The 27,992-nt window shown below is 41.1% G+C and overlaps 1 protein-coding gene across 1 annotated transcript in view; it reads left to right on the top strand.

Annotated features, from left to right (window-relative positions):
* The window catches only part of LOC140232038 (B9 domain-containing protein 1-like), a 75,712-nt gene that overhangs the window by 10,103 nt on the left and 37,617 nt on the right, over nucleotides 1-27,992 (top strand). Inside the window, exon 4 of the mRNA XM_072312188.1 lies at nucleotides 10,705-10,801. Coding sequence (XP_072168289.1) covers nucleotides 10,705-10,801 — 97 coding nt within the window. The remainder of the gene's footprint in view (nucleotides 1-10,704; nucleotides 10,802-27,992) is intronic.

Raw genomic sequence — 27,992 nt, 5'->3', positions numbered from 1 at the left:
ACAACACGCATTTCCCATAGACACCTGCCTGAGTATACTTGGGACTCGTCAAAGAGCCCAATGACATCAGCCAGCAAACTCAAACCTCGAACACCGAGATGAAGTGTTGTTGTTTTTGTAGTCTTTTCCACTGAGCCTTAACACGTACCAGTTCATTTCAGAGTGTGAATTTGTCTTCTCAAATTTTAGAGATCAAGAGCCATGAAGCATGTTTAATATGTGTATATTCAGAACTTTACAAAGATTAGAAGAGAATGGAACTGTTACAGATAATGCAGTTTAACCCTAACGAGGCTGGGCTATTTAGGTAGATAATACTAATAGAGCCGGGGGGCCTCCCAGGCCCCCCCTCCAGATCTCGTCCGTTGACCACACGATCGCGACGAAAATTGGCACACACATTGCCTATGATGTAATCTAAAGTACCATGAAGGTAATTTTTCAAAAAATTATAATTTATGCTAAATTATGCTAATGTATGCATAATGGTGCATGAAATCAGACAATTTGTTATAAATCACTAAATAAAGCTCAAAACAGGCACATTTTTTGTGTAAATATTCTTTTTAGTGTCCTAAGTAGCAGATGTGAGAGAAAAAAAACTGTGCCATCATAAAAAATTTTTCAAGTATTATTGTTTTTTGAATTTTTTATGTATTTCCTTGTTTTTTTGATTTTATGTTTTTCATTGTTTTTTCGATGAAATTTGTCCGCGCCATTGTTCCAAACAAGAAAATATATTATTAATTGATTTTAATCAATAAAACCCGCAAATAATCATGCTTTTATGAAATTTGCCTGTAAGCACAGTGTCATGATATGACACTTTCATTGCGATACCAGGTCTTTGCTATTGTGGTTATGATACACATTGTAATTGACTTAGAGCGACTGGTCAAGAAACTAGCGAGTAAAATCATTCATGAGTCGCTTACATGATTGTCTCACATGTAGTCACAGCAGTTTGCTAACCAATGGAGTTTTCGTAGCAGTTTTTCGCTTGATATGACTTTCAGATTTCCATAGATTCCTGAGGATTTCACCCGACACTATTAAGGTAATACAACTGCAGTATGAATTCTTATGGAATGTTTTTATCGCACTGATAAGATGATAAATATTCGCTGGTTATTGTATCATAGTTCGCACATTGACTTACAGAACGTAGTGCAGTCAGTAGTGCAGTGCGCGTAGAGTATACATGTTCAGTGAGAGGATGTTTTGACGTGGAGGTGAACGTGAGAATTCAAGTGCTGTCGTTCTCAAATTGAAAACAAGTTTGATTTATTGTGAAAGGTTATCTGGACGATGAAGGTTGTAGCACAATAATATGTATGATTTAATTGGAGGTACACTGTACATTGCTGTTTTAACGCACATATAGGTCACCAAAATTAAGGCACTTTCTAACCGTTAGTAGGAACTACATTATTGTTAGCTTGACTCCATGGAAACGGTTCCGCGCACAATGCCGGTCGCGGAGTGATATTTTAACCAACATTCCTGGTGAAGAGGCACACGCCTAGACTTAGAGTGAGGAGTTTTACAGTATTGTCACGACGGTGCTATTCGTATCACGTAGAGTATTTCATAATGACTTTCACATGTTGAAGTATTGTTCAAAACTAATCAAAGGAGAGTTGGTTATATTTGAACTGCTATTAATTCAGCTCATTGTTTGAGTTTATTTTCACTGTTTAATCTCAGCATCTCAGACAGAGTGTAAAAAGGCTTACAATGCTTGAAGCAAAACATCAAACTGGTATAATCTGTATTCTTTCTTACATGCATACGCAAAATGGAAAAAAATATATTTTTCATATCATTTTTCCTCAATTTCAAAGCATACCACGCATTTTGGTTTTACTCTCTTTGTTGTAGTGACAACTTGATTAAATACACTGTAAGCCCTAGTATAAATACATTATGGAAAACAACAGTATAAAAAATGAGAGAAGAAACTCATTTCTTGTCATTCATCTATTGAGATGAAGAAGTTGAGCATGTTTATTAGTGTAGCATTGTATATGTGTTTTTTCATAAATGCCTTTCTTGTCTGTTTCGTCTACAGGGTAACCGACACTGTTGTTGAATTTGTCCGTTTGTATACCACAAGAGATTAAAGAAGGCAACAAAATCAAGTCATACGCCTGATCTATTCTCTTTATTGCAACAACGTGAGAGATGTATATGAAAGTCTATTGAGTCCACCACAATCTTCAACAACAAATGTAAACGTGGGAAACAATTGCTACAAACGTATGTAAGCTGAGACATCATGGCTGACATCAATAAGCTGAAACTCTCAAGAAGAAACACAAAGGGTAATTTGACCCGAACCCTTTCAACTATCAAAAGTCTTCTTGAAGATGATGCCAGTGATTTGGAAATATTAAAGGGTTATGTCACCAAAGCTGAAGACCAGTTTCACCGAGTCGAGGAGAAGCATGCAGAGTTAATCGACGCAATCGAGACTGAATCACAATTCGATGAGGAGGAACAGTGGATGACGGAATGTGAGAAGGACTTCATTCAAGTTCTCGTCCGAGCAAAGCGTTTGATTAATCGTCTTTCTCACCCCGCAAGTAATACTGATTCAACATCAACCTCTCCAACACACACTGCATCGCCATGTCCTTCAGAGCCTGTGAATCCGGGAACCACGATGCCAATCTCTAGTCAAGCTCCCCCTACGTCGTCCCCTGCTCCAATGCAGTCAACGTTGTCTACCCCAAAGATGGCAAGGATGAAATTCCCAACCTTCAGCGGAGATTTAAAGGACTACAAACGGTTCAAGAAACTATTTGTTCACTGTGCAGGAGGTTTAACCGAGATTGAATGCTTCTATCAGCTCACCGAGGCAATGGTTAACAACAGAGAGCGCAACATGATCAAAGGATGCATTAGTGTTGAGCGTGCTTGGCAAGTGCTTGATGAATATTTTGGAGATGAAGACAAGGTGGTTGATAGTCTGCTGAAAGAGCTTGACGACTTGAAACCATACGAGTACAAGGGCAGGGTCAATCTACCAGCCATGAGACGGTTTGTTCAGACCCTGCAAACGTTTGAAACACAAGCAGAGACCGTTGGTCTCTCAGGAGAGTTGAATAGCAGGATTATGTTAAGCAACATCAGGCAGAAACTACCGGAGGAGCATCGCATAGCTTTCTTCAAAAGTGTGAGAGACGAGCACACACCGGATACACTGACCGGTCTTGTGAGGTGGCTGTACAGTCAATTACTGTTGCTCGACAAATCTAAGCCTGCCCGTACAGAAACGCTAACGTCATACAAGAGTGACAAAACCAGTAGATCATCCAACTCTGCCACAGTTAATCCGTCTTCAAGACAACAAGGCAAAGGTTCTCGACCTGAGGTACCCAAGTGTGTACTGCACAAGGATTCACACACACACTACCTGAAAACTTGTAACAAGTTTCGAGGGCTTCAGTTAAAGGAGAAGTATGACCTGATGAAAAAACACAGTATCTGCAACCGATGTGGACACAATAACTGCATAGCCGGGAAGCCTCCGTATGATCTAGGGTCTTGCCAATTTGCTTCTCCCTGTAGTATCCGAACATGTGGTAGCGATGCTCACTTTTCGGCAATCTGTCCGGTGGTGTTCGGGAGTGATGTCAGTTCTCCGAGTCAGCTGAGTGACCCTCCAGGGCAGTTTAACGCCAATGCCAGGCCCTTCCGTCCAGGTCCGAATCCAGCTAATGCGAACGCTGCCACAGGAACGCAGCTCGGTGGCATCCTCCCAACAGTTATGGGCTATCTTCGTTTGGGCAACACTCGTCATTTGGTCCGGATACTACTTGACGGCGGCAGCCAAGCCACCCTAGTCAGAGAGGGGATCTTTCCAAGGACGGAGCATGATAGGTATCAAGATCATGAACTGACACTGGTTGGGGGAAACAAGATTTCGCGCAGGTTAAGACTCATCGATTGTCACGTAGAAGATCTGGAAGGAAGACGGTCCTACCCACTGACAGTGACAGAGATCAATAGGCCTTGTGGGAATGCTCCAGTCATTCAGGCAGGCGACTTGAATCAATATGACCACTTGAGTGACGTTGAGGTGAGCGCTGCTCCCTCCACAACGATCGATGTCCTACTAGGAGTTGATAACACCCACTTAATGATATGGGAGGAGTTCTTGCGTGGCCAAAGATCTGACGACCCTGTCGCAGTACGGTGCCCATTAGGATGGTTTGTTCAAGGAGGGCGTTCATCCGGTACCACTTCACTCCTGAACTACCTAAATGTCTCGGCTATTGGTCCCATAGAGGAATTCATCGGGCTGGAGACTATGGGATTGGAGCCCAAAAGATGTCGGTGTTCGTCCGACTTCCTCGACAAAAATGCGACAGAGATCATGCAGCGGAGCATGTCTCAACTGCCAAACGGGGCATACGAAGTCGCATTACCATGGAGGAAATCTCCTGAGGAACTACCGGACAACTATGACTATGCAGTCAAAAGACAAAAGCATCTTGAGAAGCAGTTTGCTAACAGGCCAAACGAATGGGAGATGTATTGCAAACAAATGCGGGACCAGCTCAAGAGAGGCGTTTCTCGACACGTGACTGAGGAGGAGATGAGGGAAGATCGCGCAGCAGGGAAGAAGATGTGGTTCCTTCCGCATTTTGCTGTTACAAAGGACTCGTCATCAACTCCTGTCCGGGTGGTGTATGATGGGAAGGCACGTTTCCAAGGTCACGCCCTGAATGATTATCTGATGAAAGGGGAGAATGTAAACTCTGACCTCTTCGAAGTTGCCTTGCGATTCAGAGAAAAGGAGGTAGGAGTCATTGCTGATATAAGCAAGATGTATCAGGCTATCAAAATCAAGCCGGATGACGCCAGATTTCATCGTTTCATCTTCAGAGAGAACCCTGGCCATCCAATGCAGGTGTTTGAGCTTACTACTGTCACGTTCGGGGACAAACCATCGCCAACGGCTGCCATCATCACTCTCAGACATGTTGTGCAAGAGCATGCACCTCAAGATGAGGAGCTAAAGGAAGTAGTCACCAGACAGTTCTACGTGGATGATTTGAATGAGTCCGTTCCTGATGTGAAGCAGGCTCTTGAGCTCAAAACAAAACTCACAGAGATTCTGGCAAAGGGCAATTTTACCCTACGCAAATGGCAATCCAATGAGCAGGACGTCTGTGATGAAACAGAGGATACTAAGTCGGCTACAGTCTTGGGTACCAAGTGGAATCTGGAGAGAGACACTCTGACCGTCAAAGAGGTGAAGTCTGACAAAGGAATTCCGACCAAACGCAGCATCCTGAAGCAAACAGCATCATACTATGATGTCTTCGGAATACTCTCTGGAATACTTGTTCGGCCAAAGATCCTCTTGCAAAAGCTGTGGCAATTGAACCTAGACTGGGATACACCCATCAACCCTCAAGGAGAACTCGGTGCAGTACTAGATGCCATAAACAGAGATCTGGAGGAGGCAATAGATGTCGAAATACCAAGGTGCCTCATCCCAGAAAAGTTCAAAGGAGTGAGACCGTTGCCGGAGGTGTCATTGCACGGGGCAAGTGACGCATCGGAAGACGCAATGGGCATGGGAGTGTGGCTCAGGTGGGCCCACCCAGATAGTACAGGAGCTGAGCTGTCCTTCGTGTGTGCTAGAGCAAGGCTCACACCTCTGAAGCAATCGAGCATGCCGAGGAAAGAACTCCAGGCCATTCTTCTTCTGTCGAGGTTGATGTGCACCATCAAAGACGCCTTACGCTTCAACATAGCGTACTGGAAAATATGGACTGACAGCATGACTGCCATCAGCTGGCTGAGGGGACAATCCAAGTCTTTCCGTGCCTATGTTGCCTACCGGGTGGGTGAGATAACTACCAGATTTGATCCCATCAGGGACATCGCGTACGTACCGTCTGCGCAGAATGCCGTGGATCTTGTGTCTAGAGGTGGAACTGCGACCGAGATGAAGCAGGTGCTAGATGGACCGGAGTACCTGAAACTTCCTCCTGCGATGTGGCCAAAGACACCGGAGAATGTTCCAACAGACCCAAAGGACGTTGAGAAGAAAAAGTTTCACGTTTGGAACGCAAAGACACTTGCGCTGAGTGTCAATGCTGCTTGCAAGACATCCCCAATCATCGAGGCTTTGAATTTCTCCAGTTGGCCTAGGTTGAAGATGGTCACTGCCAGAGTATTGTCTATGAAAGAATTGCCAAAGGACCAGTGGTTGAGACAACTCACGAACCAAATTTCACAGTGGCCATCCTGTAGGCTGGTACGAGAGGCTGAGCTATATTGGATTCGACATGCACAGAAGGAAATCAACTTCCAGGATCCACACATCATGAAGCTGGATCCGTTCTTCGATGAAGAGGCCCAGGTGTTCCGTGTTGGTGGGCGAGTGGACCGCGCACCAGTATCCTATGACGTGCGACACCCATATCTTCTTCCAAAGAAGAGTCACATCAGCTGGCTGATCATCCAGGAATGTCATGCTCACTCTCTACATGGGGGCCATCTACGCACAGCCGCCGAGGTCAGGAAGAAGTACTGGATCGTGGGAGATAGTGACATCGCAAAGCGTGTCGTTCATGGATGCATCATCTGCAGGAGACATAGAGGCAAACCCGTTCAACAAAAGATGTCGGACCTTCCAGACTTCAGAGTAGATCGTTGTTCGCCTCCGTTCCAGACAACGCTGGTTGACTATCTTGGACCGGTGAATGTCAAGTTGAGTCGTAATACGACAACTAAGGGATATGGAGCAGTCTTCACGTGTGCAGTGACGAGAGCCGTACATATCACATGTGTGCCAGACCTATCCACTGATTCCTTTCTACAGGCCCTTGAACGCTTTGTAAGCATCAGAGGGGCCCCATCAAGGCTGATAAGTGACAACGCAACCTGCTTCAGGGGAGCTGATAACACCATTAATCAGTTGAACCTGAAGTTAGACCACGACCGTGTCAGAGAGCGCTGCCTCAGATACAGTGCGGAGTGGCGGTTTGGACCTCCCGGGGGACCTCACCATCAGGGAGCTGTGGAGCGAATGGTCCAAGAGGTGAAAAAAGGAATGCGACACCTCGTCAAAGCAGACAGACTAACATTTGTCGAGTGGGAAACAGTCTTCTCACAGATTTCTGGGCTCATCAACAGTCGTCCCATCACGGCTAAGTCATCATCACCTCTAGATCACCCACCGCTGACCCCAAACCACTTCCTCATCGGCAGAGGTGATCTATCCTGTCCCGAGATTCCGTGCGATGACTTCAGAGGCGACTTGAGAAAGCGGAGGGAAATCTGCAATGCCATGGTAGACGGTTTCTGGAAACGATGGATGGAATGCCTCCGGAAACTCTCTCCTCGTCCCAAGTGGCAGCAGTCAGCCGAGAACTTAGAGGAGAGCGACGTGGTTATCATCATTGGTGACAACAAGGCTCGCGGCTCTTGGAAGATGGCGGAAGTCGTGAAAGTCTACCCGGGTAAAGACGACCTTGTGAGAGTTGTAGATGTCAAATCCTCGGATGGTATAGTCGCGAGAAAACCCGTTACAAAGATCATCCTTCTGATGAAAAAGTCAGAGCGGGATGATTTGAAGTGATGAAAGCGATGGCAGAAACTATGTCGAATATTGGCCTTATCGACCTTTAGAATGTTACAGTCTGTCTTAGAGTTTTCACACACAAAAAAGTGATTGTATTCCCAGGAGATGAAAGCACAACGGACTCCAGATACAGCAAATTGAAAGACTGTTAATGAAAGGACTGTTATTAGGAAAACAGACTGATAGATCTTGTTTGTGCTTTGTTATTTTTTTTTTCCTGGACATTGAACTTTAGGCCGCATTTGAATGTTAATATGTTCAGGGAAGTGATGTTTGATGAGTTGTGACGTCCCATCACTTTTTGGGGGGTTGGAATGTCATGATATGACACTTTCATTGCGATACCAGGTCTTTTCTATTGTGGTTATGATACACATTGTAATTGACTTAGAGCGACTGGTCAAGAAACTAGCGAGTAAAATCATTCATGAGTCGCTTACATGATTGTCTCACATGTAGTCACAGCAGTTTGCTAACCAATGGAGTTTTCGTAGCAGTTTTTCGCTTGATATGACTTTCAGATTTCCATAGATTCCTGAGGATTTCACCCGACACTATTAAGGTAATACAACTGCAGTATGAATTCTTATGGAATGTTTTTATCGCACTGATAAGATGATAAATATTCGCTGGTTATTGTATCATAGTTCGCACATTGACTTACAGAACGTAGTGCAGTCAGTAGTGCAGTGCGCGTAGAGTATACATGTTCAGTGAGAGGATGTTTTGACGTGGAGGTGAACGTGAGAATTCAAGTGCTGTCGTTCTCAAATTGAAAACAAGTTTGATTTAGTGTGAAAGGTTATCTGGACGATGAAGGTTGTAGCACAATAATATGTATGATTTAATTGGAGGTACACTGTACATTGCTGTTTTAACGCACATATAGGTCACCAAAATTAAGGCACTTTCTAACCGTTAGTAGGAACTACATTATTGTTAGCTTGACTCCATGGAAACGGTTCCGCGCACAATGCCGGTCGCGGAGTGATATTTTAACCAACATTCCTGGTGAAGAGGCACACGCCTAGACTTAGAGTGAGGAGTTTTACAGTATTGTCACGACGGTGCTATTCGTATCACGTAGAGTATTTCATAATGACTTTCACATGTTGAAGTATTGTTCAAAACTAATCAAAGGAGAGTTGGTTATATTTGAACTGCTATTAATTCAGCTCATTGTTTGAGTTTATTTTCACTGTTTAATCTCAGCATCTCAGACAGAGTGTAAAAAGGCTTACAATGCTTGAAGCAAAACATCAAACTGGTATAATCTGTATTCTTTCTTACATGCATACGCAAAATGGAAAAAAATATATTTTTCATATCATTTTTCCTCAATTTCAAAGCATACCACGCATTTTGGTTTTACTCTCTTTGTTGTAGTGACAACTTGATTAAATACACTGTAAGCCCTAGTATAAATACATTATGGAAAACAACAGTATAAAAAATGAGAGAAGAAACTCATTTCTTGTCATTCATCTATTGAGATGAAGAAGTTGAGCATGTTTATTAGTGTAGCATTGTATATGTGTTTTTTCATAAATGCCTTTCTTGTCTGTTTCGTCTACAGGGTAACCGACACTGTTGTTGAATTTGTCCGTTTGTATACCACAAGAGATTAAAGAAGGCAACAAAATCAAGTCATACGCCTGATCTATTCTCTTTATTGCAACAACGTGAGAGATGTATATGAAAGTCTATTGAGTCCACCACACACAGTTTGCATTGAAATTGTACACGAATTCACGTTTTTGAGCAATTTTTAGTCTGACATGCACGTACATATTTATGTGCAACTTCAGAACCGCGCGCCCGGGCATTGCAAATTTGGTGTCAAAAGATGTGGGAGACTCGAGAGAAAAAAGTCATGAAACGTCGTGATATCTTTTCGCGATAGCGATACATCGCACGGAACGTCGAGGGGGGCCTCAGAGGCCTCGGACGTTGTCAGGCATAAATCTATACTTCTTTCTCCCAAAGTCGACCAAATCTTTAACCAAATTTTTAGGTTTCTTATGTTTAGTGTAATTTGGCCTCATTTCATGGCAAGTTTAGTGTACGAAATGTGATATTGCCCAAACCAAAAAAAAACAAAAACCAAACAAAATAAAATGCAATAACAACAACAACAACAACATCAACAACAGCTATTGACATTAGGGTGACCAGCATTCTTGATGGGTTGTTATGTTTGACTATCATGTAACCCTTGCTGAGGGATGCTTTTGCTTGACTTTCATGTCTAGGGTAGAATTTCACACACTACATTATTTTAGAGAATGAAAGATAAAACATAACTTTGCATTTTTATGGAACTTCTGATAACAAGTATAGGAAATATCTCTTTATAAGATTCCCAACACCCGTTCTCAAAAAAATAAAAATAAAGCAATTAGCCAACCAAGCACAAACACTAAAAAAAACACCAGGTTATGGCAAAAAAGAGAGAAAGTTTACACCTTTAATATGAATGAGATACAACAGTTCTCCCAAAATAGCAATGCTGCCCTCTTGTGTTTAGCATAACACCCCTCACTTTGCCACAACTTTTATAGTTTGTTTGCTGTCTTTACAGTGTTGGCTTGGTTCGTGCAGTTTTCTGTGGTATGGTATTAAGCCGTGTTTGATGATAGTAAAAGAAACGGGATTTGGCTATGGGCCATACAACAGACATGTTTGCAATATGTTCAAAATTAAAAACTCATCTGAATAAGGGCAAAGTGTGCACTTGTAGTTTTATGAGCTTCTCTTGCTTTCATATATGTGTAAATCACAAGCCCTTTTGTGTACGACGTGTATGTGTGACAATTAATGAGTTGAAGTGCATTGCCAAATTATTAATGACAGATCAGAGATCGATTTACAAGTAGGATCGGAAAGGCTGTATATCACTACAATGAACATACCTCAAACAAGCAACCAAACAAACAAACAGACAAACAAACAAACCGATTATGATTTTTTTTTTAGATCATCATTATTCTTTACATCATACCTTTTTGAATACTGTTATTCTTGGGTTTCCTTCAGATTTAAAAAAAAAGGAAGAAGAAGAAAAGGTTTTTAACAACACAATCTTTGTTTTTTTCCAGGGCCTCAGCTGGTACTGAGTGTGTATGGTCTTGATGCCTTTGGAACTGCCGTCGTTAGGGGTTATGGAGCAGTACACATACCCATTACTCCGGGGAGGTAAGATGCATGATTTAGTGTCACATTCCTGTGTTTTGCAACCAGAGACATGTTTAATCATTCGTACACCCGACCCCCCCCCCCCCCCATTATGGGGTTTTCCCCTCACCTGATTGCACTGTGATCAGGGGGGCGTTTCATGAAGGAACTTGTCGGATAAAATGTCCGACAAGTCAATTATATCCGACAAGTTCAGAGAAATCAGCCAATCAGACTAAAGAATTTCTCAAAACTTGTCGGATATAATTGACTTGTCAGATATTTTATCCGACAAGTTCCTTCATGAAACGCCCCCCCAGTTCTTGTCATATGACAAGAAAAACAGGTAAAATCGATAATCAAATAAAAACTAGAAAAGCACTCTGAGAGCGCAGACCTCCACCAAGAAGTTACTTTCCACCGATGATCTTGCTCTTCCCAAAGAGATTTTTCTCCTCTCCACTACTGGGGGAAAAGCTCTTTGGACACAGAGATCAGTGATTTCCAACCATAGATATGCATGCTGCAAAATCGCCCGATTTCCCAATATAGAAGCCTTTGCTACGTCATAAACCTTCAGCTGCGCGGCACGCGCCTCGCTCTAGCAGAAACTAGAGCACGCACTTTAGTGCGCATTTGAAAACCTCAAAAATGCGTAGCTTGAACTCCCAAGTTCATTGACCCCACCTGTCAAAATATCAAAAATCCTTCATATATTCCAAAAAAATTCTCGGATCAGTACCAAAATTTAATCATTTGTAACTTGTGTCATTCTCAACCTTTCCTGTAAGTTTCTTCAAAATCTGTTAACTACTTTTTGAGTTATTTTGCACACGGACAAACAAACAAACAAACCGACGGTTAAAGAAAAACATTACCTCCTCCCTTGGTGGAGGTAATGAAATGTAGCAAACAAAGAGATGACTTCAAACAAACCAACCTCATGGTCTCAATATCTAGGAGGGAAATGACTTTTAATATCATTTCTGTCATTCCTTACTCTCTGAATTTTCCTCATGTACACCTCTTATTCCTGGTTTATTCATTCCTCTTTTCACAATACTTTTATGTAACCCTTTTACATACACACACACATACACACACACACACCCACACATACGCATCTATGGTGGAAACAGAGGACCTGTTTTACCCAGAAGAATTTTACTGCATAACCGAGGACCTGTGTGTCAGTAGGACTCTTGTCAACCGAGGACTCATTCGTATATTACCATCCAACCGAGGACTTATTACAATAATGCTAATCGAGGACCTAAAAACATGTACCCCTACATGCAAAAGCATGCAAAAGCAGACCGTTTTGAATGGTCTGCGTACCGAGGATGTACTCAGTTTTCTGTGAGTCCTCTGTGTAAATTTAAAGTTTGTATAGTGTGTCCTCGTTATACACCATGGGTAAGTACACACACACACACACACACACATACACACACACTGGTACGTGTTGTTTATGTTTATGGGTTATATATGTAATGAACATATATTTCTCCCTCTTAAATGGGATTGTTGCTTGTATATTGACCCATTCCCATATGGTATGTATTGCCTTTTGGTATATATTATATGTATGTTGATATGTTATGTACTTTCCATTGGTTGGTTGGCTCTCACTTTCATTTTGTTATCACACCTTTTACACCAGGTTTCATACGGTAAAACACTATGTTTTTGCGGCATGAAATTTTTGCGAATTGGAGCCGACAGCCTTTATTGCTGCATGAAATTTTCACAAGTTGCCTCTATCATTCAATGCATATAGTGTAGATGAGAACTTTTGCGTGCATTTTAATTTCGCAATTCTTGGCTCTCACAAAATTCAGGAAATTAAAATGCACGCAAACATTCCTCGTTTTAAAATACTCTGCTTGTTCAGCCCCCCTATACTCGTCCTGTTGCTATTTCATTCTTTTCCTGTTCTTTATCCTGTTTTTCCTTACTTTCTTTGATGTTGCCTCCCTATTCATCTCTATCCTTCACAGGTTGCCCCTGTGATCATCACTGGCCCACCTCTGCCTTTTGTCTGTTCACCCTCTTGCTTTAATCTCCCTCCTGCACCTGCCTTTGACATTAACCCATCTATTTTTTTTTAATTGTTCTATGTCCCCAGCCCTCCTCAGACAGTGCTGGTTGTGTATAGTCATTTATATTGATTGCTTTCCCTACATGTTTGTCATTTTGCCTCTGGCAAAAATTCTGCTAGGATCAGAAGCTCAGGCCACTTTTAACTCCAAAATAGAAACCAGATAAAATCCCTATCAAAATCATGCTTTGTGCTAAAAAAAAAAATCATAGCCATTACTTTTAGATGTCTATGTATCGTAATACAGTGGACTACCGTTATAACGATAACGAAGTCCTTGGGACCGGCAGTTTTCTTCCGGTATTGTGAAATTTCTGTATAACCGGACAAATAAACAATTAAAAACATAGAGCCGATTATTTTGCGACCTGGATTTTTATATCATCGTAACCGGAATTTCGTTATAACCATGTTGGTTATAGCAGGAGTGCACTGTATTCAAGACTTATGAAACTTTTTGTCCATGAGCAAAAATCACTCAGAACACGGAGCTGTAAATTAGTGAATGCTCCTGTAGGTCAAAGCTATTGAACTGAATTTCAGTAGTATGCAGTTTTCTGTAATTAGCAACTCTAGGTATTGTATGCCTTATATGCCAAGTAAGAAATAACAGTTGACCAAAATATTACACACACATACACACACTTAGTCACACACATATTGAGAAAACAAAACAAAACAAACCAAACCAACAAATTCCCCCTTTGGTTTCCTGAAAGACCTTTCATCTGATATTTTCAGTTTGTAATAAGCATTTTTTGAGAAAGAAAAAAAAGCAGAAGCATGAAAGAAGAAGAAAAAAAAGCCCCAAGAGAAGAGACAAGAGACAGAGAAAGGGTGCGTTTATAAGATTTTTTTTTTTTTTTTCTGGCCGGAAACAGTGTTTTGAAACACTGTTTCTGGCAAAACAGTGTTACAGCAAGAAAAAAAAAATCTTATAAACGCTAGCCGTAACTTGAAACAGTGTTTTGAAACACCGTTTTGAAACGCACAAAATAATGCCTTTCAAAACAGTGGTTCTGTAGAAACAGTGTTTTAAAAATCTTATAAACGCGACCGCAATCTCAAACACTGTTTAAATGACATCACAATGCCTTGCGCGTGCCCTGTTTGACCTTTTGCTAAGAAACAAACTGGGCAGAATGAGCTGCGCAATGGCACAGTCTGAGCGGGAGCCACAACGCGCTCGGGGAAAAAAATCTTATAAATGCTGTCCTGACAAAACCATGTTTCAAATCAGTGTTCCGAATCAGTGTTTCAAAACAATGATTCTCGGCACGCAAAATCTTATAAATGCTGCCAAAAAAGATCCCTAATCAATACACAACTACAATCATAATAAATGCTGCTTTCTTTATATTGCTTAATTGATTCCTCATACCAAAGGCACCTGGTAATTCAGAACCACAGACTGTCCTTATATGGTATTTTTCATACATTCTCTGCAAGGAGATGATTTGTCAGGTCTATGGGAAGAAAAGTGATGCTGGATTGGAAGCAGGGTGGTGTTTCATGAAGAATTGAAGTGGAACTTAAAAGTTAAGATTGACTTTATAAAATCATAGTGAGCCATTGGTTTCTCGTTTAAGTTTTATCTCATTTTTTCAAAATCCACTTCAAATTGTTATCAAAATTTATGGTAATTTTTTTTTTGTTCCTTTGTTTTGTTAATTTAATGCATGTATGAAAAAGTCTCCAAAATTTTTACTCATATGAAAGCTTGAATGTTATTGAAGTCACACATAGCCTACCATAATTTTAAGTTGATCTTAATATTAACGATTGACTTAATTGACTTAAATTCTTTGTGAAACACCCCCAGCAATGAGCTCCTGCATTGTGCGTCCTATGTTGTGTGTTTTGCATTGTACATTATATTTTTCACATTGTCACCTTCTTGAGAATTGGAGGTTGGATTTTGATCAGACATAAAAAAAAACACAACAGCAACAACAAACAAAGCAGGACTCAACATAAGTAGTTGCCCAGTTGTCTGGGGCCACTAAAAATTGGTGTTGGGACACCAAATTGACCTTTTGGTGACCCTGATCGGGCACCTAAGGTTTGAAAAGGATTATTTACTTTTGATTTTATTTCAGGCCACTTCATATCATTGTCAGGCCACCAAAATTTCAGATGTAAAGATTTTAGTGGCCCAAATTGGCCACCTGACATAAAAAAAAAGAAAGTGTTGAGCCCTGCAAAGACAGAGCAATATACCCTACACAGACTTAAGGGGGTATCTCACTGAGCGGCGAACGTTTGCAAATGTAGCGAATTTGGGAATTCGCCATGGTTCGTAAACGGTTGCCAAAGGTTCGTTAACATTCGCAAGAAAGTTCGCAAACGGTTTTTATTGTCGCAAACAGTTTTTCTTATGATTTGCCACTGCTTGCGAACAAGTAACCACATGGTTCCTATATAAAAGCTTCTGAACCAGACAAGGTTCCACTCTAAGAAAGTTCTTGAAGCTCTTGACATCTCCATCATGATTGTAATTGCTTCAAAAGCTTTTCATATTGACTAAAGTCTGTCCTCTGCAACAAGCACTCTCTGAATCTCTTTCTTTTCTTCTTCCTTTCTTGTTTTTCTTTATTTCATTTCTCTTATGCTGCCCAACTCTCTAAAAAGAAAGAGTGAAAATGTTCACTTTTGAAGGAGTGAATTACAGAAAAGAGTGAGTTTTGAGTGAAATTGGAGTGAATTTTGAGTGAAAATATCTATTTTCACTCATTTTGGAGTGACCTTAGGGATCACTCGAAAATCTTGGAGTGATCACTGAGGTCACTCAAAAATGGGTGAAAATGAACATTTTCACTCCAAAATCACTCTAATTTCACTTGAAACTCACTCTTTTTTGTTATTCACTTCTTCAAGAGTGAACATTTTCGCTCTTTCTTTTTTTAGAGAGAATAGCTGTAGCAGCAGCCTGACAAAGCAGCTCTTCAAGGATAGCAACACCTTGAGCCTCTTCTTGGCAGAAATTTATTTCCATATCCTGGAAATCCATCTTGAACGGTTGTCACAAGAGATCTGAATTCAGTGGAAGGTTTTATGTCGTTTTATGGGTCTTACTATACACAATCGCCTGGTACTTTTCTAGGTCCAAGAACATTCGCAAAATTGTCGCAAATGATTTGCAAACAGTTGCTAATATTTGCAAAACTGTCGCTAACATTTGCAAAATTGTCGCTAACATTTGCTAACATTCGCTAATAGTCGCCACCTGTGTTCGCAAACACTTTCGCAAACATTCGCTAAAGTGTTGCTAATTGTCGCTAAACATCGCTAAAAGTCGCTAACTGTCGCTAATGGCAGAAGCGAACTTTGATTTTTCGCAAACATTCGTCAGAAAAGTTGGCGAATCTCAAATTCGCTACGTTCGCAAACGTTCGCCGCTCAGTGAGATACCAGCTTAAGGAGGAATTGGCCAGTGTGGTAATTCTATCTAGTATTGAGCTCAGAATTGTGGCAAGGACTTCATGTTCGTTGATAATGGAGATCAGTTTCAAGTGTCTTTTAGCCCCCAGTAAGAGTTCCTAACACTGACCTTTGTAACCTGAGTGAACTTTTTGTACTATCTTCACATTTTCAAGTGGACCTGGACAAAATTGTCAGTCTGTCATGTTTATGATCTAAAGAGTATCAATAAATAGGTGATGGCCAATGCCTTAAAGGGGAAGTTGGGCCTAGTATTTAAGTGGTGCTTACAAACGAAACATCAGAATTTGTTTTGTTTTGCTTTTTTTTTTTTGCCAGCTTTTGTGTTAAAGTGTTTGAAGAGGGTTCTTTGCAATTGATAAACAATGGGGTCATATTTCCACTAAAAACACACTTTTTTTGCAATGTGCAGGTTGTTCTAGAGACCCACTCATGAATATAAAGTCAACAGGGTGTTAAGTTACAGATCTTAACGCACAATAGCAGTCAATACACTGTATACATCGCATAGTGTTTTTTTTTTTTTATTTCTTTAATTCCTCTACCCTCCAGGATACAATGGAGCTATTACTCATGGCCCAGTCACAATGTCGGCGATCTGTCGGGGATTAGTTTTGGCCGGGGGTTGTCGTAGAAAATAAAGAATCCTTGAACAATCCTAGCAATAATCCTAATAAAAGTGGAGCAGTCACATTGTCTGAGATTTTTTCAAGGATTTTGACCCGGTTTTGTCGAAAAATCGTGGGATTAGCCTCCGATCGCCTCCGATTGCATCGTAGGCGATCGGAGACGATATCTGCGATCGTCTTTTCTTTTAATTTTTAATCTTCAAAAAATCTTCTGTCACAGCCTCCTGCAGCAAGAGCGTCTCAAACTTTTAGCGATCCGGTCGGAGGCGCCCTTATATACATGGCGATTTACTACGATTCCACCATACGAATCGTTGGAGACGATCACAGAAAGCGTACGAATCGTCGCAGGGCGCCTCCGATTCAGTCGGAGGGCGCCGGAGACTACTCGCAGACATTGAATCTCAACCTGAATTTCCAATCCCACACAGAATCTTGCGACTAGTCTCAGATTATTCGGAGGACGCCTCCGATTAATCGGAGGACATCGTAGGTCATCGGAAATTGTGTCTGGGATGCCAAAAATGGGTGAAAAATCTTGCAAGCAGTCTTGCAATTTTAAGTTCAAAGTTAGGGACCGCGACGGGTGTGGCGATGCCTAGAAAATCTGCGACAAGCCGCAGGCGTCCGGAGAGCACCTCCGACGGGTGCAAAATCGTGAGATCTGTCTCAAGATTTTGTTAAAATTTCCCGGGTTTTACCCATCGCCGACGCATCGCAACTGATTTGTGACTGGCCCATCACATACTTAGTAGTCTATGTTTTGTGTGTGTTTTCTTATAAGTCGCATCACATATTTGATGAAATGAAACCACCATATCATTGAAACTGTGGTTGCAATCATGGGAATAGTAAGAACATTGTGTCAACCTGAATTCAAAGAATTATCATATACGGTTTTTAACACGCCATCTTTTTCAAAAACACACATCCCGGGCCCCATTTTCCAAAGACTGCTATGTTGGGAACTCTCGCTGCACTTACTGCACGCTGCACCTCGAGCGCACACTTAGTGCACATTTGCACACTTCAAATACTTGCAGCTTGAACTTCCTACTTTGTTGCCTGATTTGCCGATGATTATCTTAAAAAAAAACAAAAACATTTTTAGAAAAGTATCCTGGATCTGTTTGTATCCTGTTTGGTTTACTACCAAAATTTAATGATCTGTTCCGTGTGTCATTATCAACTTTTCTTGTACAGTGTGTAAGTTTTACCCTTTCAAATCTTTTTACAACTTTGTGATTTATTTTACAAACAGATAGACAAACAATCCAACCAATGCCAGCAAAAATATAATCTCATAAGCGGAGATAAAAATCATCATCAAACTTTTGCTTCCTTTTTTTTTTTTCATAGGAGAGTGGTCATCAGAAAGGCTATGGGAGATTTCTCCATTAAAATTCCCAGGTCAAATTTGATGGTAATATTTCAGAATTTCACAAGGTGTGTGCTGTCTATGATGGAAATGTCATCTACAATGTTTATTCTCTCAATAGCTTTTTTAATACGGTACCAGATATGTTGTATATGTAGAACAATACACCCATTTGGGAGTCATATCAAAAGAATAAAATGTAGTTTAGTATTTTGCTGTGTAAGGTATATGTACATGTACCTGTATTTATGCCTTTAGAATTGTTGGACTACTCAACATTTCCTCTGGCAGATTATGGGTCATGAATCTCCCAAATATTACCTTAAGAAATGTCAAGGCCATTTGGCATGAAATTAAGGTAGCATTTCGTGTTTGATATTTGATATCATTCCATGAAGGAAAATGTGCAGAAGTACACTGTACCTTTTTGTGTGTGAGCTTTTGCTGCCATTATTAATGCGTTGGCTGCCAGCAAAATATACAATGTACACTGAAGATGTTTTCTTCAGTAACCCCAGAAAAAAATTAGATTTGTTTTGTTTTTTGTTTGCTTTTTTTTTTAGGGGGGGGGGGGCGGAGGGTATATGTCTTGCAATTTGTATTGCAACAAATATTGGATGTAACTATAAAATGGAAAGTGTTATAGGTAACATGCTATTCCTCTTTACTTCATTTTGAAGGACAAAGCTCTTTGATAATTAAAGATGTATTCAATATTTTTTGTTGTTGTTAAGTTCAGTTAAGTGAGCTCTTTTTAAAGATTTATCTGCACAGTCCAACAACTATTAATATTTGAGTTCTCACTGTCGCTGTTTCTAGTCGGGAGCTTGGATAAACACCTGATTGTCATTTTTAGTTTCCTATCATTTGGGGGAGATTACCGGAGAACATACCTTTCAAACTTTCAAACTCCAATGGCTCGCCACTGTTGGATAAGCAGTTTTCAAACCTGTTCTTCTACCTTTCAAACTCAACAGGGTGCACACTGTGTGGAATGGAAGGAAATTTTTGATCTTAGATATTAAAGTGAAGGCAATTCTAAGATCCCAAAGACTGTCAACATACAACAACAGGCATATCAACAATGTATTCTTTTTTTTTTCTTTCTTTTGCTTTTCAGCTGAAGAAAGGCATAAAGTTGTGCTGAAGGCCTTTTTTGTTTGTTTGTTTGTTTGTTTTGGCTTGTTAGCTCATGAAACCCGGAAGTGGGCTCCCACTTTTGAAAACATGGTGCCGGCCATGACTTGTACCTGGCATTTATGACCATTTGGCTCTAAACCCACAACAAGTTGCAGATTAGGATTCTCCGTAATGGACCAAAATATGTCATATGGATTGAACAACTCATTTTTTTTTTTCAGTTTGTCTCACCTTGGAGTGTATGGTATTCTTTTCTCTACCTACTGTCATAATTTTGTGCCTTAAAACTGAATTAAGTGGCTTCAAACTAAACAGATTTATTATCATTACCTTTCAAACTAATTATGTCTGACTAGTAGATTTGGCAATTCCTGAAAAGTTACCGGCCCGACCATGATTTCAACCAGTCTGGGATCAGCGCTAGTGTTTAAAGTGGTGTTATTTGATATTTTAAAGCATTAAAACTAGATGTAGAAGAGCGGAAATTCGTTTTGGCCTACTTTTTGTTGTTTTTGAGCTTGGTGGTCACATAGGATGTGATTTGTATTTAACCATTGAGTGACATTTGTTTTACCTTCTCTAAGTGCCTGCCATGAGTGCTATCTTCCCAGATTGGTTCCATGGCATTATTATAACGTGTAATGTAGAAAATGTGAAGAGCAATGCTTAATTGATTTTCCAGAGACAGTGATGTATTGATGTTGATAAGTGCAATTATTGTCATTTCTTCCTCAGTTCTTGTTATTGTTTTTTTTGTTTTTTTGTTTTTGTTTTGTTTTTTTTTTTTTTACTATATGTGTGTGTTGTATCCATTATTGACATGAGGCATTGGAGTGCCAAGCTGTACTTTTTAACATAAATTGTGTCTTACTTGGTGAAGTTTTTCAATAACACTCGAGCTATGTACACTATTTATATCATAGAATATGTGATAACTTACAAGAGATAAGACTTAAACAAACACAGACAGATTGAGAGTGAAAGGAGTACTGAGTGTGTTCTGTCCAAGTTTAGGTTATGAACACTGAAGAGTCCAGACAAAGATTTAATATTAGATGAAAAGAGAGGAATGAAAAAAAATCACTGCTAAATACTTGGGCATATGAAAATAACATTGTATATGTTTGTGGAAACCAGACACTTCATAAGCATCGGTGAACAAACAGTATCGAATGCAACTTCTTTTGCCAAAAGGAAACTTGCCAAAAGTGCAGTATCAAGACTGCCCTGCCATTGTTAGGGGATGATATTTAAATGTATCCCAGGTGTCATGCTGTTCTTTGTGTGTGTGTGTGTGTGTGTGTGTGTGTGTGTGTGTGTGTGTGTGTGTGTGTTTTTTTATGCCTATCCAGACATTTTTATTCAATTAGATTAGTCTACTTCAGTGGATGATGTTGTGGTGGGTGGGAGGGAGATGAAAGCAGAGAATTTTCCTTAATGAAGATAAAACAAAATGTAAACAGAAATGTTAAGTCAAACCCTTGTGAAGAGTAGCAGATTTCTAGCAAGCAAAGGAATGTCCATTGTAGATTTCTTTTTTCCAATCCTTTGTGCCATTTTTAATCAAGTTTGCATGTTTGTTATTTTGTTTTTAACTTTTCTAACTGCACTGCAATTGAAGAGGGAAATGTTCATGTGATAATTTGAGCTGCGGAGTGCATTGGCAACTACAAATGTGTGAACATGTATCAACTCCAAGTACCCATGTGGTTTGGCAGTGGAAGTGGTCAGAAGGTCAAGGTGTAAAGCTCCTCCTCCCAAATCATGTTTTAGAGGTCAAACCATATAACACACAGGAATCCGTACTGTAAATTCTTAAAGTGACTTTTTTTCCCCACTTGAATTCGCATTCATATTAGAGTTTGAATATAGTATGTGAATGTAATTTGAGTTCATGAGTCTAGTTTAGTTTCTCATGTCCTGAAAAATGTAAACCCCTCATATCCCCTTCATACAAAACCTGAAGGTCTTTCAGGTGAGTATCATATCAAAGTACTGGGTGGAGTTTTGCTTGATCTTACATGTGGCTATGGAGTTGCAGTTGAATGTAGTCGTACCAGCAACATCCAGACCATCAAACTGGATTTTTTTTTTTTTTTATTTATGTGAAGGACAAGGAATAAAACCAGTGTACTGAGTGCCAATGTTACACAGATATGTATCTTACCATGTATATATTGCTATGAGACATGTGACTAATAAGAATGCCATGCATGAAGAAATGTATTCTCATTGTACTTTCCCTTACTTGCCCCCGACTTTTAATAATGCCCTTATGGTGTACCTGTATTTGTGTTTATTTAGAGCAAGGGCCATCTATGCCTATCTAAAATGTTTATTAGCAGGTCAATTGCTATGGATGAACACGCAGTAAAGTTGCAGGTATCTCTTCAGTTTGCTGGACATCGGTCTTGCATACTCATGAAATAATAGGGAATGGCAGGTGGACAGAGGGAACTTGAACTCTAAGATCGGTGGTCAAGCAGTTAGTGGTGGTGGAAGAAGATATAATATTGAAGGAAGGTTGAGGGTTTGTGTGCTGTTACAGCTGCTATTATACAACACCTAAAACAATTCTATCAAGATCCTATTGGTCGATTGCTCATCATGTGACATACAATTCAAAGTATCATTGCACGCTGTCGCTTTTGAGCTGTGTAATTTTTGTCAAGCAAAAATGGATAGCACATGGCTGATGTCACCAATTGACAGTGACTCCCTTGTCAGGGCTGCCGACACTGGAAACTACTTGAGAGTGAGATCCCATAGGCCAATGCTATAATTTCGGAGTCAACATGAGTGAGATCAATAGAAATGCATGCAAATGAAATAAAGTTTTAGAGTGAGAAAGGACCAAAATGAGTGAGTCTCACTCTCAGTGAGTGACAGTTGGCAGCCCTGCCTTGTTCAACTCGTGATCAACTCATAGTTTTTGCAATGGTCATTGCACGCCTCTGTCACAATAAACACGTTTGCTGCCCATCTTAAATCAATGTAGGCACATCGTCAGTCACTCATTAAATCTTTATACATGTAGTTCACAATTTAAACCATCAAATTTTCATTAATAACTGACTGAACTGTGCCATGCATGTAATTCATGCATGATAAAAGAAAAATTTGGATGTCACTTCATTATTGATATCTAAGGTGTTGTATTAAACAGAGAGGGTATCGTCTTTACTCATGCAGTGGAACATTTTGTACTTGCACATGCGTGTAATTCGCCTTTGATTAATGATAAAAGAAAAATTTGGTTGTCACCTTATTATTGATATCTAAGGTGTTATATAGAAAGGAGAGGGTATCGTCTTTACTCATGCAGTGGAACATTTTGCACTTGGTGAAAGATGATGCACACTAGAACCCCTCTATATTTCATCGGTTACAGCTCGTTATTCCGAAGGTTCGTTATTCCGAAGGCTCTTTATTCCTAAGATTCGTTATTCCGAAGGTTCATTGTTCCGAATTTCATATTCGGATTAACCAATCTTAGGAATAACAAACCTTCGGAATATCGCCACAAATTTTCGGACTAACGAACCCTTTTTCACTTTCGAAGTAACGAACCTCTAGGTATAGGGAATTTGCGTGTTTCGGATTAACGACCCTTCGGAATAACGACCCTTCAGAATAGCGAACCTTCGGAATAACGAACAGCACCCATTTCACCACCTGTGAAATCTTGTCTTATTGTATTCATGACCGAGGCCATTTACCATTTTTATACCATATTAGATTGGAAGTCTAGATACATAAAGAAACACCGAGTTAACCCTATGTGTGGGGAATGGGGATTGTCACAGAAAACGCCATAGAAGTGTGCACACTGTCCAGTCCCTGACACAGAAAAGTTTAAAAGTACAATGTTCAGCAACACTTTAATAGGAGGTGCATTTTATCATCACACCGTTTATATGTGCTGGGGTATTCATTACCTCCGCCAAGGGAGGAGGTTATGTTTTTATTACCGTTGGTTTGTTTGTTTGTTTGTTTGTCCGTGTGCAAAATAACTAAAAAAGTAGTGAACGGATTTGGATAAAACTTACAAGAAAGGTTGAGAATGACACAAGTAACAAACGATTAAATTTTGGTAGTGATGCGAGAATTTTGGGGGAATTTATGAAGGATTTTTGATATTTTGACAGATAGGGTCAGTGAACTTGAGAGTTCAAGCTGCGCATTTTTGAGGTTTTCAAATGCGCACTAAACTGCGTGCTCCAGTTTCTACAGCTGGTCGAGGCGCGCCGCGCAGCTGAGGGTTCATGATGTAACAAAGGCTTCTATATTGGGAAATCTGGCGATTTTTCAGCATGTACATGTATACCTATGGGTGTGGAAATCACTGATCTCTATGGAAGAGCCCAAAGAGCTTTTCCCCAGTGGTGGAGAGGAGAAAAATCTCTTTGGGAAGAGCAAGATTATCAGTGGAAAGTAGCTGCTTGGTGGAGGTCTGTGCTCTCAGAGTGCTTTTCTAGTTTGAATCATGCACCAGCATTCAATAATCCATTAAAACTATTCTTCATCTTCTTCTGTTACGGTGATGTACTTGTATCTTCAGTCTGTTTGCTTTGATGTACAATTGTAAAGCGCCTTGAGCATTTAATCAAAGTGGAGAACGGCGCTATAGAAATTGTATGTATTATTATCATTATTATTATTATTATAGAGATACTGTGCATTAGTACAACAGGAGGGCCATGATAACACAATAGGGATAAAGGGAGATTAGATCATTCCCATTCATTGAAACTTATACCCCATTTATACTGGGAGCGGGTTTCAGAGCCTCCTCGAGGAGGTTCAACAGCCCACTCTGAAAAAGCGGCCTCTCTGTTGATACTGCTCACCAAAAGCAGGCCCTAGCTGGCCCAACTGGATCCTCCCCTCTGACATACGGCACAGGGTTTTGCGCCAAAGTGTACAATCTGCACGGGTTTTATCTGCGCAGATTGGTTTTGACAGCTGAGTTGCTTACATCGTGCATGAGAAGGTGATGACCTTCAGTGATAACTTCCAGGTCGGCTAAAAAGCGGCTTCTCAAACCACCTGGCGCTTATACTGCAGCAGAAGTTGCGATGATAGCAGGCTCTTAAACCACCTGATTTCAGAACCTGACCCGACCAGATGTGATTGGATCTCCTTTTGTCTGTTTATACATCTCCAATAATCGGTGAACATGTTGAAAAACAAAACACATTGAAGGTTAGGTTGGATGAGATTTTTCCAAATGGAGGGTTTGTGGGGCTAAAATTTGCCCATTGGCGTTAATAAGAGCAGATGTTATTTGAGCACACCAAGTAGTTTAACCCATTGAAGATGAGTCCCGAGAATACTTGGGCAGGTGTCTATGGGAAATGTGTGTTATAACAAAATATGTGCGTCCTGAATGGGTTAATTTGTTGGTAATATGTAAAATGGTAGGATGGGTGGGGTTTAACCCGTTCCATCTGCAATTCTCTAAATACTTTGAATGTCCCCAAAAGAGATTCTTTTTGCCCGCCAACAGAGAACGGACAGGTTGGTAATCCACCTGTGCGAAAGCAGTCAAGCGGTGCATGTATCCCCTTTCCACGGTCAACTACAGGTGCCCTTGAACAATGGAAATATTGATCGGGTGCGATGTATGAATATAGCGTGCGCTGATGGGCTCACCGACTCTTTTGTTCTACACAAAACCAGGCACCTGAATGCGATGACTGGGGTCAGCGAACACAGATATCTACTGGGCTCAGCTTTGATCGCTAATGTACATGTTCATATGAGTTTTGTAGCGGGGCAAGGGCAAACTAAAACAGAAAAAAGTAAAGAATACTGTGATATATGCATTTTTCCACCAGAAAGAGAACAAACATAATGATGATAGAATAAACTCTAATCTGTTTATCAAACCCATTTTGGGGGACTTTACTTTTTAATACAAAGAAACATGAATTTAGGCCACGAAAGCAGGCACTCTTGTCTTTATCTTGGAAACCTTGTATACCAGGTTCTGGTAAGGAACGGGTTAAATGAAAATAAGTCTTACATCCACAATTCACCCGCTCAGCATGCAACCAACCAAAGAATTATGTCTGAACAATAACCAAATAAACTGGCAGACCAACTAACCAACCGGCAATTCTGAAAAATTAGGTATCCAACCAGCTTAATTACTGATATACATGTACAACAAATTTGATGACTTCGCAACGGATCAACCACATCACAGATCAAACAATCAACTAAACTGACCAACTATCTGGCAACCATAAAACATGTGAGGCCATCAAACTCAGATTAATCAGCCAGGGGTATATTTGTGACCCGCTTCAACAAAATGATCCTAAAGCCGGGCGAGGTCGATTATTTGAAAATTGCATGACGAAATTCCACAATCTTTCTGCTTTAAATTGATACATAACACATCTTATGAAAAAAATCGGCTGTGGAGATATCGATGTTTAAAAGAGAGCATGTCGAGACGTATGGGAAATCACTGTTTCAAGAAAAGTGCCCTAAAAGATTTCCTTGCGACGCAATCGCGATCAAGGGTCACGCAAGTCAGTTTTCACCTCCGGACAATAGAAGGTAAACCCTAGCAACCCCCGTAATGCTCATTCAAGCACAGCGTCGGCGGTCTCCTCACCGACCAATCAGTGACCAGGATGCCAGGAGAAGCGGCTGGGCATAGCGCACCCCGCCCGCACGCACCAGTCGACTTCACGCTTCGGTTAGCGGCAAGCAGCAAACTGACCAATGAGATCACTCCGGTTGTTGTTAGGGGCGGAGCCTATCTGTAGCGCTCAATCCAAATTTTCGAACCCGGTTTCTGCTTGGTTGAAACGCCAAAAACATGGCCCAGAAACACGCTATTTTTTGGTCTTTCCTTTCATCATTTTGCTTCAAAATTTCGACAGATAATATGTCAAAATCAGAAAATCGTAAGTTTTGACCAATTATGATGCTCTGACTTCAAACTCGATTTTCACGGCTTCGACCGTGCGCGACTTAAGGACCTTTTTGTTGTAGCGGGTCACATTTAGTAATCATACAATGTACCTAGATGTGCAGTACACCTAGATGTAGATGTACGTGCAGAGTGTGCAAGATTTTTTTCTCACTCTCTCTCTCTCTTTTCATGTGATGTCCAGACATGTTTTGTTTTAATTTTCTTTATAACAAAAATGAAGTTTATAATTGATTAATGTGCAAAGCCTAGGCTGCCACCTGGAATAAGCAGGAGGCACAAGGCACAAAATATGTATTACGAGTTGTGCCACTTCTGTCACAGTAATGTAAAGATGTTCACCAAATCATGTCTGAATATTCAGCACACTTTCATAACAACAGAAATGTTCTTAAGAATTACAGAGATACAATTGTACATGGGCATCAAAAAGATCAGGACTGGATATGAACATTATTATAATACTGTAAAACATGATATATTCGTGGCATGAAACTTTTCGCGAATTGGAGCCAACGGTCTTTTGCGTGGCATGAAATTTTTGCGCATTGCCACTGGTGTTCAATTCATATAGTGTATACAAGAACTTTTGCATGCATTTTAATTTCGCAAATCTTGGCACTCGCGAATTTCGCAAAATTAAAATGCATGCGAAGATTCCTTGTTTTACAGTAATTAGTATCCAGGTTGTTCGTGGCAAAGGTTGCTTTGTGTTTACATTGTAGTATTTAGCTTTGCGAGAAACATTAAAATCGGGGGAAAAAAGATTGTGGATATGAACAAAGTTCATTGTGTTGTACTATATGATTCCAAAGCATAGATTTATATTTTCATTTTTGATACTTTTCCTCATTGTTCTGCTTTCTTCTTTGCTTCCCTCCTTGGTTTTATCTCACGATCTTCCTTTCTCCAGCCCTATTTCAATCTTCATCTACTTCCTTCTTCTCTGCTGCCTGCCCCTCCCTCCCTGTCCCCCATCCTCCCTGTCCCCTCCTTCCCTGTCCCCTCCCTCCCCGTCCCCCTCCCTCCCCGTCCCCCTCCCTCCCCGTCCCCCTCCCTCCCCGTCCCCCTCCCTCCCCGTCCCCCTCCCTCCCCGTCCCCCTCCCTCCCCGTCCCCCTCCCTCCCCGTCCCCCTCCCTCCCCGTCCCCTCCCTCCCCGTCCCCCTCCCTCCCCGTCCCCCTCCCTCCCCGTCCCCCTCCCTCCCCGTCCCCCTCCCTCCCCGTCCCCTCCCTCCCCGTCCCCCTCCCTCCCCGTCCCCTCCCTCCCCGTCCCCCTCCCTCCCCGTCCCCCTCCCTCCCCGTCCCCCTCCCTCCCCGTCCCCCTCCCTCCCCGTCCCCCTCCCTCCCCGTCCCCTCCCTCCCCGTCCCCCTCCCTCTCCGTCCCCCTCCCTCCCCGTCCCCCTCCCTCCCCGTCCCCCTCCCTTCCTGTCCCCCACCCTCTCTCCCACATTCTCCCTCTCTTTCCATCCTATCTTTTTCCCTCCCCCTCCTTGCTGTTTAACTCTGCTCCCTCCACCCCACTCTCCTTATTACCTCTGCCAAAGGAAGGAGGTTGTGTTTTCATCAGTGTTGGT

This window comes from Diadema setosum, chromosome 8, assembly GCF_964275005.1.
Source record: "Diadema setosum chromosome 8, eeDiaSeto1, whole genome shotgun sequence".
NCBI classification, from domain to species: Eukaryota; Metazoa; Echinodermata; class Echinoidea; order Diadematoida; family Diadematidae; genus Diadema; species Diadema setosum.
The sequence above is the reverse complement of the archived record's forward strand: the minus strand, read 5'-3'. Positions and strand labels throughout refer to the sequence as shown.